Genomic DNA, 11783 nt, shown 5'->3' with positions numbered 1-11783 from the left:
TACCTGAATGAGTCTCATGCTGAGATCCAGTGCTGAGAACGGATGCAACAAGGAGTGGTCACCGTATGAAACGTTTCCATCCTCTCAATATACCGCCTGACTAGGTACAAATATGCATGCGGACAACTTGGGTTACACATTGCCTCCAATCTCATGGGCACAATTCCAGCTGAACTCTGCCTCTGCAATAAAGTGAATATTGTGTAACCATGACTCAGATCTCAGGTGGTGATATAGAACTTTAAAAGCTTCTCCCCAGTGCCTAAGCTTGCAAAGATTAAAACATTATTATGTTTTGATGAAATGCATCAAACTCATCATATGAATAAGAGCTGTTGCTGACTCTCCTTTTTACAATTTCATGTTCTGAGAGGTTTTATCTTATTTGTTCAACTGGCAACTTACAGTATATTCGATTTTGTACATTATGGCATGCAGTAAAGGAGAGGGCAATTAGAAGGAAGAGATTGTTGTACATTGCAAAATTCAACATGTGTGCATGGGTGCATGCATACATGCGTGTTCATGTGCAGGTATGTGCATGCAAGTGCACAAATACTTGGTTCACTTCAAGTTCCACCCGGAGTAGTGATCTTATGGGAATTGTATCCAAACAGGTTTCCCACAGAGTGGACTATGATTCATTCTGACCCTTGTCTCTGGGCCCATGAGATGGAGAAATTGCTCTCAGTCGTTTGTTTGGGCCCCATCTCCATCAACACACAAATTTGAGTGAAAATATGAATACATTCGTTTTGAATTTAGAGTACCATGCTTCGCGAAGTGAGTCAGCCCCTTGAAGAAGTTCATATTTCTGAAAAATTAATGAATGAATTTATTTGGTGATAAAAGCACATCAGCACGTCTTCCACAACAAACATGCAGTTTTGCCCCCTGTCCGTCTGTGTGTGCGTATTCGTCCGTCTGTCTGTTAACAGCTAATCTACCACACCGTTTGACCGATCAGGCGTGAAACTGGGCACGGACACTCTCTGGATGCCCACATTTTTCACATCGGCCTGTTATAGTGCCACCAGCAGGCTGATTTTAGCAAAACTAATTTTTGGCCATAACTCCTACAGACTTTGTCCAAACATCCAGGGGCGGAAATCTGGCTTGAGGCTGGGGGGGGTCACCGCGCGCGCAAAGCAAGCACAAAATGTTTAGATTTTCCTATTTCAAAAGTGGGTTCAGGTTCGATTAAATAAGTATTTTTTTATTATTTTAACATTTATTTGTATTATTCTAAATGACTTGGGGGGGGGGTCCAGTCTGAAGCTAGGGGGAGACAAAACCCCCCGTCCCCCCGGGATCTCCGCGCCTGCAAACATCACACAAATCGGTACACAGTATCTCTATAGTCAGTGATCAAGACGGATCTGTCCGATTTTTCATATTATGATTGGCTAGATTGGCATCTAAAGTACAGGAGTGGCTCGTTTTGAACAAAATGCCTCAAATCATGAACTCAGCGCCCGATTGCCGTGAAAGGCAGAGGAAGAAATGCCACCCTTTTCACATTGCCCTATTATAGCGCCACCAGGAGGCCAATTTTTGCAAAACATTTTTGTTTTATTACTCCTACACATTTTGTCCAAATATCACACTAATCGGTACACATTATGTCTATAGTCATGACTGAATTTCAAACATTGCTGGCCCACAATAACCTACCTTACCTGGGAGACCTGTGCCCCGAGGAGCACTTTCTCTAGATCAGTCTGCAGTAAGCATGAAAAACAGAACAGTTACCCCTGGACTTAATTTCTATGGAAGTGTGATACCACACTTACCACACTCCTGAATGATTATACCTTGTTGAACATTGTGACTCATTGAAGATGTCTGAAACACTAAAACACTGAATATGCTGATTTATTAAAATGGTTACATATTTAGCTAAAACCATAAGCCTTCCACAATAGTAAGACTTTGAAGCTACAGCAAAATTCCTCACAAACTAATCAGCTAAGCAACTGCCATTTTAGCAACACATGTTATGAATGTGTAATTAGGCTACTAATCACCTACAGAAATAGTGTTATTCAATATGACTTGATACAGTAAAAAGAGATACAGATTACACGGCTTGGTTGAATGCTTGATTCTGATTGGTCAGTCATCGGTCATTATTTCTTGACAATGACCGATGAGCTCTATAACGGACCGCTGTCTAATCAAAGACTCAGAGCAACTGTTCATGTCAACCTGCGCTGCTTGGTTTTATGCTGGAAGGAGTTGTTTCTATAAACCACACTTCTTAGTATGTTACTCTCTTTTTCTTAGACCTTTATAACAGCCTTGCCAGTGTTGTCACCCCTCAGCATTCCCACGAAGGCAGCAGGCATGTTGGAGAAGCCTTCTGTAACATGTTCAGTCCAGTTCAATTTACCCTGAGAGGAAAAACACAAAACAGACGCACAGACACGCAGGAAAACGTTAAACATCACCAGTAACTTTTCATATTCATCATGAAACCTTTTAATTGACTGGCATGGCACAGTATGTCTTTCTTAACAACCAATGCAAGAAGTCTGTATATGAGGTTTCACCTGAGAATGTATTTAACTCTTTCATTTGTCTAATTTAACTATATAATTTCTTTGCAAGTAGCAAGGGCTATATTTTGGAAATTGGAATGTGATTTATAAAACATAACATAGTTTAAAAAGACCATGTTATTATTTCAAAAGGTCCTAAAATTTGTAATTTTTGAGAATTACTTACTCAGTCTAAAAGGTATATGGGACAATACTTTGCAACCTGACAAGTCCAACCTTATAATTACCTCCTTTATCCAGGCCATTATTCTCTGAAGAGACTCATGGAATTTGTGCTCCCAACGCGTGACAAGGAATCCTTCCATCCGGAGTTGCTTGAAGACCATATCAGATTGAATATATGGACCTAACACATGATAATGAGAGCATTAAATGATAACCCCCAGTATTATTTTTTCTGTCACACTATGTTCCATAGATGTAATCTCATTGTCAAAGAGGATAATGATTAAAATGTATTATATTAATATAAATAGTACTTTGTAACTACTAAAAAGACAAATATTATGAAACTTGCCAAAGAGTGAAGTTATAGAAGTGCGACATGGATTCATGCCAAAAAGCATGAATAAAAGGTGTGTATTGTATGTATGTGTAAGAATCTATCACTGCAATACCTTTCTGAGGAGAAGTTTCGTTGTATGTGGAGATGGAACCACACACAGCAATACGGCCAAACTCTCTCATAAGAGGCATCACCACACTAGAGAACTCACCACCTACCTAGAGAGAGAGGAGGGAGTGGTAGAGGGACAGAGATGGAGAGAAAAAGAAAAAAGAGAGTGATAGCTGTAGCTGGAAGACCTTGATGTTCCATATTACTGCACCATGTATAGATACACGCCATCCTACTATAATTGCATGAAAACTGTGATTTGTGATCTGTGAAATTTGATTCACTATCAATCTCTCTTTCACCCCAAGAATTAGGCTCACATTGTCAAAGTAGCAGTCATATCCATTGGGAGCAGCCTTTCTCAGAGTTTCCACCAATGAAGAGACTGTCTTATAATTAAAAGCGTAGTCAAATCCCAAGTCCTTCAGATAGGCCACCTTGGCATCAGTCCCCGCACAGCCAACTACTGTGCAACCCTGTTAAAAAAAATCCCAGAAACACATGAATTATTTAGAGGCATAATGTACTGTGGCTTGGTCTCTGTATGATCACAATACACATCAACACTATCATCAACATTTGCTATTTGGTAGAAGTTTGTATCCAAAGTACTTCATAATCTTTTGAAATTAAATTATGTTTTAATGTCAGCCCATACATCCTCCTATAATTTGACAAACCTCTGTCGACCGTGGTGAGAGCAAAAATGTGTGCCCGGTTCTCCTCATTGGCTGGAGCAATTGATCTGAATTTGCACACAGCCATTGACCATTACCATCTGAACGCAACTGTGAAGCCCGTTTTTCGATTTCACCAAATCTCAACTGTTTATTAGCGTTTTTGTGTCAAACAACGGGAGATCAAACTGTGCATGCGTCGAATCCACACACCCACTCTGTTACAGTGTTGCCACCTGCCTCGCCTGCCTCAAGCGCACACACACACACAGGCAACGTGCTTAAACTTAAATTTTACTTTCATTTACGCGCGTGTACACTAAGAAAACATTCTTACGGATCTGTGTGTGTGTGTGTGTGTGGGGGAGGTGGGGGACGCTTCGCCACCATTACACACGATGTCACGGCGTATAAAGACTGACTTATGGTAGACCACTCATTCCACACAGAGCTAATGTCACACCAACTCATAACCCCTGTATCGTTTTCGACAGACCCACTGTCTGCCACAAGCACACAGAGAGTTTGTGTGTGTGTCTGTGTTGCGACGGGACCAGCGGGGGACACACCACAGGACACGCAATAACCCCACGTTTGCAACTACTTTCGCCTGCGCACTTCACCGGGTATGGTCTAGTAGATACTGTATAACATTTTATACACACTGCTGCATGCAAAATTAAGCAATAAATTCAAATATGAAGGTAATAATGAATGTTATAAAGCAGCCTCAGAGCAATCTCACCCACTCCTCAGAAACATTTAATTCAGCTTGCAAGCTATTTTAGAATATAATTGACACATTTGGTAGTGGTTTGAAAGTGCCATGCCTTAATCTTGCCAATCTGTCCCACCACGGACCCCACTGCTCCAGCTGCAGCGTTGACCAGCAGAGTCTCTCCTTCCTTAATCTCACACAATTCCTCCAGTCCAAAAAGAGCTGTTAGACTGAACAGAGAGGGAGGGAGAAAGAAAGAAAGTGAGTCATTTGAGATAATGTTGGGAATGTAGGGTCAAGAGTTAAGGACTTGATAGGCTATACTCTGTTGCGCATGGTGTCACACGCAACAAACACATTGCATTGTGAGCTTGTAGATCGACTATTTCCGGTACACAACACCGGTGTGCAACTAAGTATAAAATCCAAAGACAGCTGTTTGATCCCTTTGTTCAGTGCTACATCCACCCATCCAACCATTTGACCTTACATCCATTTCACTTACCCAGGCATACCTATGGTCCCCAAGGCCAGGGACACAGGGAGGTCTTGGGGCCAGTCGGGCAGCAGAGGGGTTAGGCCACTCCCGTTGCACACATGGTGGCTTCTCCATCCACACGTTGCCACAACATAGCTCCCCACTTTGAAACTGGGGTTGCAACTCTGGATCACTCTGAGAAACAGAGAAGGAATGAACTGCAGCGAAAAACATTTACAGAATAGTGGATGGAATAAATCTGACTGACTGACTGACTGACTGACTGACTGACTGACTGACTGACTGACCGACTGATTGGTGACCGCCTGAGTGACGGACCGACCGACCGACGAATGACTGGCTGACTGACTGGATTTCTTTTATTAATTAGTTGATTTATTTATTCAAACTAGAATACCCCAGTAACACTACAGCAGTGTGTGTGTGTGTGTGTGTGTGTGTGTGTGTGTGTGTGTGTGTGTGTGTGTGTGTGTGTGTGTGTGTGTGTGTGTGTGTGTGTGTGTGTGTGTGTGTGTGTGTGTGTGTGTGGCAGTTGTTTCCTGTTCAAATGTCAGTTATGATTTCCCAACTGACATGTTGACAAGTGCTTCCTTCTTCAATATCGTTATAAACGCAATTCAGATCACATTGCTTCACATTGCATAATACATTTTCAGAGGCTGCCAGTGACATGATAACCTCTTGTCTAATTTTGTGGACTTCTGGAGACACTACTATATTTAATATTATTATGAATGTTAATTCATAATAATTAGGTAGGGTAAGTGATAGTAATTATTGTTGCTATAGAGTGTTTGTTCAATAGCAAGGGTCTCTGCATCTCTCCAGATCTTTAATAAACAGAAAATAAAATGTCAGGTGGGTGGCCAATCTTCAGCCAATCAGGACAAAGTACCCCATTTATCAGGTTGTGTAGTGTTCCAGTTCCAATTTTGTCTGCTCACGTCTTTGTGTAATCACTTCCAATTCCAATTGTTTAACCCATTTAGACCTGTTGTAACCTATATGTTGTTATACCTTTCAATCCGGGAGTCACGTGTGTCTCGTTAGTTGTTGCTATACATATAGCAATATATATATTTATTTTTTTATTACGAATTTGAACGTTTTCAGAAAAGTTAGGTTTTAGAAGGCGTTTTTAGAATCGGCCTCAGGTCTAAATGGGTTAATCTGTATCATGTGTGAGTTCTCTATCCTGATTCGATAAAATTGGTATCCCGACTTCAAAATGCATTTTCTGTTTAATCAAGAGCTGGAGGGATGTGGAGACTCCTGTTGCTGAACAAACACTCTATACCAATCAGTACTATAAGAATATAAAGCAATTTAACATTTATTTGAACAAAAAAATATCACTTACCCTACTTTTATGTATTGTTGATGGTTGACGTTAAAGGGATATTTCACTTTCAAAAAAACTTTTGGTAATTTTATCGTCAACTCAGGCCTTTGTGAGCCCCCAGACAGTTTATAAGTTGCTTTATTCAGTATTTAGATATTTGATATTCATTTTATCAGACACGCCCCCTTCCTATACAAACCCATTGTAACTTCAAACTCCATTTTAACCATGTTAGATTCATCAAAAACAACCGTCCTTGGTTCTGGTGACTCACCCTGCCCTCCTAATGCGTTATTTTTTTCATTTATTTTATTTTATTTTTTTATTGTATTACATTTTTTTCCCAAAAAAATATTAAAAATAAATGAAAAAAGGGGGGGGGGAGTGTGTGTGCGTGTGTGTTTTTTCCCCTCTTTTTTGTTCATACATGCAGTATACCATATATGCACAGTGGGTCACCAAGGTTGTATTAATATTGTTGTTATGTATTGTGGGTGAGTGACTTACTTGGCAACTTGACCTCCAATCATTACATCCCCTTCCCTCATTTGCGTTCTGCTGTAAGGCCTATACGGGAAGGCGCAAACCCAGTTAATCCATCAACATTTTCATCCGCTGGTAATAATGAAATGTGTGTGATAACTTTGAATGTTGACGAATTTAGCAGCCTCGGACTTAAGGTGTGTGTGTGGCATGGTCTGTCTCACTCACTAGGGTGTGCAGTGCTTGAGTCACATTCCAAGCAATCCAATCCCCAATGAATTGGACCACATAACTACGGTATTATTACAAAAAGAGGCTGTAATCTTTTCCATACATGCCATAACAGGGGACAAAACACCACTGATAAGATGTGGCCTACCTCATCAAACAAACACAGCGCACTTTCTCTCCCATAGTGAACTCTATATGAACTCAGACACAGACACAATGCAATCAAGGGGAACAACAGACTACCCATCAGACAGAAAAGAAGGCAAGTTAAAATAAAATTGTTATGTTTTGTTTAAGTCGCCTAATTGTTCAGCTGGGGAATTAAAAACATGCATTAACTCAGGGTTTTGACAAGCAGACTTTGAAAAAAATGTTTACTATAATGATAATGATTAGAGTAGACAGACAAACCTCATATATGGGTCCACACTCAGGAACACAGCCTCCAAATGGACTTCTGAAACCACAGGACCACATACCTGTTACACTCAGTCGTATGCTATACATCTCTGTTATAAAACTCTGGTTACACTTTAGTCACAACTTCACAAGCACATACTGTAGGCTATATACCATACTTGACTTTAGTGTTTTCGTCATTAAAACATAACAGATAGTACTGACCTTCAGCTCAAAGTCACTGAGTTTAGGTAAACCCACAAAGTGGTGTCGGAGAGTCCAGACTTGTGCTACAACCATGGTGGTGGTGGTCCTTCCTTTAATACGGGAAGAAATGACAGAGATGAGGAGAGGAAATTAAATGTGAGCAGCAGGAGATAAACTAAAGCACTGCAGTTGAGTGTGATGTAAAACGGAAGAGGAGGAGATGGTGTAGAACCGAGGAAATGGAACGGGCTAGGCGGTCCAGTGTGTTACATCATCAGTGTGCAGACTAGTCTGATGTAATATGCTTAAACTCTGGGTTTGCGAGTCTTTAAGGCACTGTTTCCCAAACAGTGGGTCGGGTCGGGAGTCGGGACCCATTTGTGGGTCGCGGACCAATTTTTATGGGTTGCGAGTAAATATCCCCTTTTTTTTGTTTCCTATATTTATATATAAAATATATATAAAAACATATATATATTATTTCAAGTTTGAACAGTCACGACTTATCAAAAAATTCTAAGAATTCCAACATTTTTCTAAAGTATTTCATAAATGAAATCAGGAATTCAAACAATTACCAAATAAATACAAAAGATTTGTAAGAAGTGAAAATAGCAGATCTACAAGGTCACAATGTGGTGCGAAGCAAAGCCTTGTGAGCTTGTAGATCTGCTATTTTCACTACTTTGGGTCCCAGGCAAAAGTCTAATTTCTCTTTTGGGTCTCGAGCTAAATGGTTTGGGAATCACTCACTGCTTTAAGGTATGCCATAGTAAACGACTTTTAGAATGATTGGTCAGTTGCTGCATGTAAATAATAACGTATCCCCTAAATGTATCCCGATCATGAGGAATCTGAACGACGAGACAACATCCATGGTACCTAACCGACCGAAGCATTTAAACACAGTTTACTTTGTGCATGCTCAGTTTGTCATAGCTGTAGTATACAACCCTCGTAGTAGACGTATTTATGATTCTGACATTTTCAATCTAAACGTCAGAATCATAAATACGTCTACGAGGGATATACTACAGCTAAGTTTGTCAGTTCTTCTGAGTTCTGACCATAGTGAAGGCTTCTGTTCTGGCATATACGGTACCTCCGTCACCGATAGCTCTGGTCCGGACTCGGGAGCGAGTTTCTCTCTAACGCTCAGGAACTTTCTGACTGTAAAGTGCGATGTCTAACTGCAATAAAACATAAATGATATAATTTCGCCATTCACCACTAGGTGGCGCACTTGAGTAAATCAAAGTTTCTCCGTCTGGTGAACATGTTTTCTTTTCTGGCTAATAAAATGTGGATTTTATTCATAAAAGGTGGGGTTCTGGGATGCTTCCCACCGCGGAGAATAGGATTTCAACATCATAAATTTCGGCGAAATTATATTATTTATGTTTTACTACAGTTTAAACATCGCACATTATTACAGTCAATGTGACACTGTGGCAGAGCATGAGAACTCCTACTTTAACTTGCAGCTGCAGTATTGATTGATTGATTGAAATTTTTATTAGGCAAAAGAATGTAAAACAACACAGTTACATTTATAATACTTTTGTCTAAAAGGTCCGACCAAAAAAGTCCTTGCAGTCTTGTTTCCGTTGGGGTCCTTAGTAGTAGCACTTTAATAGCTACCTACGCCTCTTATTCTCAAGGACAAGCGGAATATAGGCTACTGTAGATTGCAGAATGAGCATGATTACCAAAGATATATATAAAACCAAAATCATCAGTTATACCGTTTAGTTTCCTGCTGTAATAAAAGCCTTCCATTTGCTGCTTGCAGTAGGCTACATGGGGGAGATTATTTGGATATCCTATTTCTTGGTATAAAATACAGAAATATGCATGTAGAGATAAAATACAGAAATATACATATAGACCTAGTTATTAATCATACTTTCCGTTCATTAGTTGGAAAAGTACAAATGCTCAAAGAAATGTCCACCGTTTGATAAGAAATCAGGAATATATCAATGAGCAACAGCACTGTTGTTATTTAATCAATTAATTAATTAATTAATTAGTTAATTGATTTAAACGTTTAAAAAAGTGTGCTTCTTGCACCAATGCATGCTAGCCAGCCCTGCACAACAAAGTTTGCTAGAGTCAATCCTAGCACTGCTGCTGAAATTGTTTGGACTTATAGCGCCCTCTGCAGTAGGCCTACAGTGAATGGGCTTTTTCCTTAAATGAACCTGAACTTCAGGCCTACACCATAAAAAAACTAAAAAAAAAAAAACTGTTAAAGGTGGTATAAGTGATTATGTTAAATATTGTATCTTTTAAAACAAGCGTCAAATAACTCTATATTCCCAAAAAAAAAATCAATCACTGTTATATAGTGTTTGTTCAGTAACAGGGGTCTTCTATGTGTAGTCTACTATACAGCCTAAACAGAAAATACATTTTCAGATTGGGATACCAATTTTATCCAGTCAGGAGAGATGACTCAGTCAAAGCCCATACATTATAAAGGATAAACAAGTGAGTGAAATTGGAAGTGTTGAAAGAAAGAAATGGGCAGACACAAATGGAACTTCTCTATTTTTTATCTGTTTGTCATAGGTTAGAGTGAAAGAAAACAAGAAGTGAAAATATAAAATAGTTTCATAAGTCTGTGGTCTGGTCCCATACAATCATGCTGGTGCACTTTGTGATGGTCCCTGCTGGGGGCTATGCTGTGCAACTGTTCTCTGTTGCAGACAGTGCTGGTTTGAGGGTGGAATCGGACGTAATCAGAGGTAATCAGGGGAAGGGGAGACACCTGGACACTGTCTCCAACACAGTATAAAATACCTGCCCTGTCCATGTTTCAGTATTTTCATTCCTCCCTGGGCCACAGGAGCGGCCACTCTGTTTGATTGCGTTTGTTTAATCTCAGCTAATTTGGGCAGCATGTTTCCCTCCCTGTATGTTGGAAACTATATTCCTTGCTCTACTAAAGATTTTCATAATTTGTTCATAAAATCACCACTTTTGCGTGAACCCTCTGTGTGTTTCCTCTTTATTTGTTGTGGCATTAGAGCTGGGCCATAACAGTATATATAAACAAGAAATATGAAGGTCACTGTAAATTAAATTCCCAGGCTGATTTTTGTTTCCAGTCCGCCCCTGAATTATGAAGTTGATAAAAAAATGTAATCTAAAGTCATACTTATCTCTTTTTAATAGAGTGGGAAAAAACAAGTAGGGTCAAAATATAAGATAGTTTCATAAGCTTTTGCACTGTGTCTTTAGTTTGATAGACTGACTGATCTGCTGATTGATGTGGTTTCACTACTTAAATATTTTATTTACAACAATAACACATTGAGGACCACTAATAAAAAGTCCCAGGCTGATTTTTCTTCCCAGTCTGCCGCTGAATGCCTTTCAGTTGGCCCAATTTTCTAGAACAGTGGTTCCCAAACTTTTTAGCTCAAGACCCGAGACCCAAAAGAGAAATTCCACATTTTGCCCGGGACCCAAACTAGTGAAAATAGCAGATCTACTTTTGTTTTAAATTGTATTTATGAAATACTTTTGAAAAATGCTGGAATTGTTTTCAAAGTTGTGACTTATTTTTGTTTAAACTTTTGAAAATCTTTTGAAATAATATTTATTTTTTAATGTAGGACTCGAAAAAAAGGGGAAAACCTGGGCCCCTGGGCTTGGACCTGGGCCCGGCATTCTCGTTCAGGGATCCAGCTCTGCCTCCATTCATTTACCTTTGTACACTCTCTGAGTTACAAATGGATTAATTGAAGCAGCACTATTGAGGCATTTAGATCCTGTGTCGTGAGTCATGACCTTTGACACGGTCTTGTTTCTGGTTTGACATGAATGTTGACCTGAACGTCAAGATTCAATTTGACCCCTGAGCAAGCAAGGTAGGCTCTATTAGCTCAATGGTAAAATTTCAGCACTTGCACAGGAGACCTGGGTTCAAATCCGGGGTTGAAGAGGAAAGTTACATAGTGCAGCTTTAACACTAGGACATTATATAGATTAGGGTCTATATATAATCACTCAGTTTTTAAAAATGCAACTGTTCGACAGCAT

General features: G+C 39.6%; 2 protein-coding genes across 2 annotated transcripts in view; both read right to left on the bottom strand.

The window, feature by feature from the left end:
• Positions 1-1857: 1857 nt before the first annotated feature.
• Positions 1858-11445, bottom strand: LOC308095092 (prostaglandin reductase 1-like; the record flags this gene model as incomplete). Its single annotated transcript, XM_080442023.1, has 10 exons — positions 1858-2393; positions 2789-2907; positions 3179-3284; positions 3498-3653; positions 4685-4802; positions 5078-5245; positions 6921-6980; positions 7539-7584; positions 7748-7843; positions 11379-11445. 10 exons carry the CDS (start codon positions 11443-11445, stop codon positions 2283-2285), a joined length of 1047 nt encoding a protein of 348 aa, XP_080298149.1. The 3' UTR covers positions 1858-2282.
• Positions 1858-11783, bottom strand: part of LOC308097085 (prostaglandin reductase 1-like) — a 68661-nt gene continuing 58735 nt past the window's right edge. The window contains exon 10 of the mRNA XM_080444681.1: positions 1858-2027. The gene's annotated coding sequence lies outside the window, so the exon portion shown is untranslated. The remainder of the gene's footprint in view (positions 2028-11783) is intronic.

Source organism: Gymnoscopelus braueri (assembly GCF_963280865.1).
Source record: "Gymnoscopelus braueri genome assembly, chromosome: 2".
In the NCBI taxonomy this organism is placed as follows: domain Eukaryota; kingdom Metazoa; phylum Chordata; class Actinopteri; order Myctophiformes; family Myctophidae; genus Gymnoscopelus; species Gymnoscopelus braueri.
This window is presented reverse-complemented; position numbering and strand designations above follow the sequence as displayed.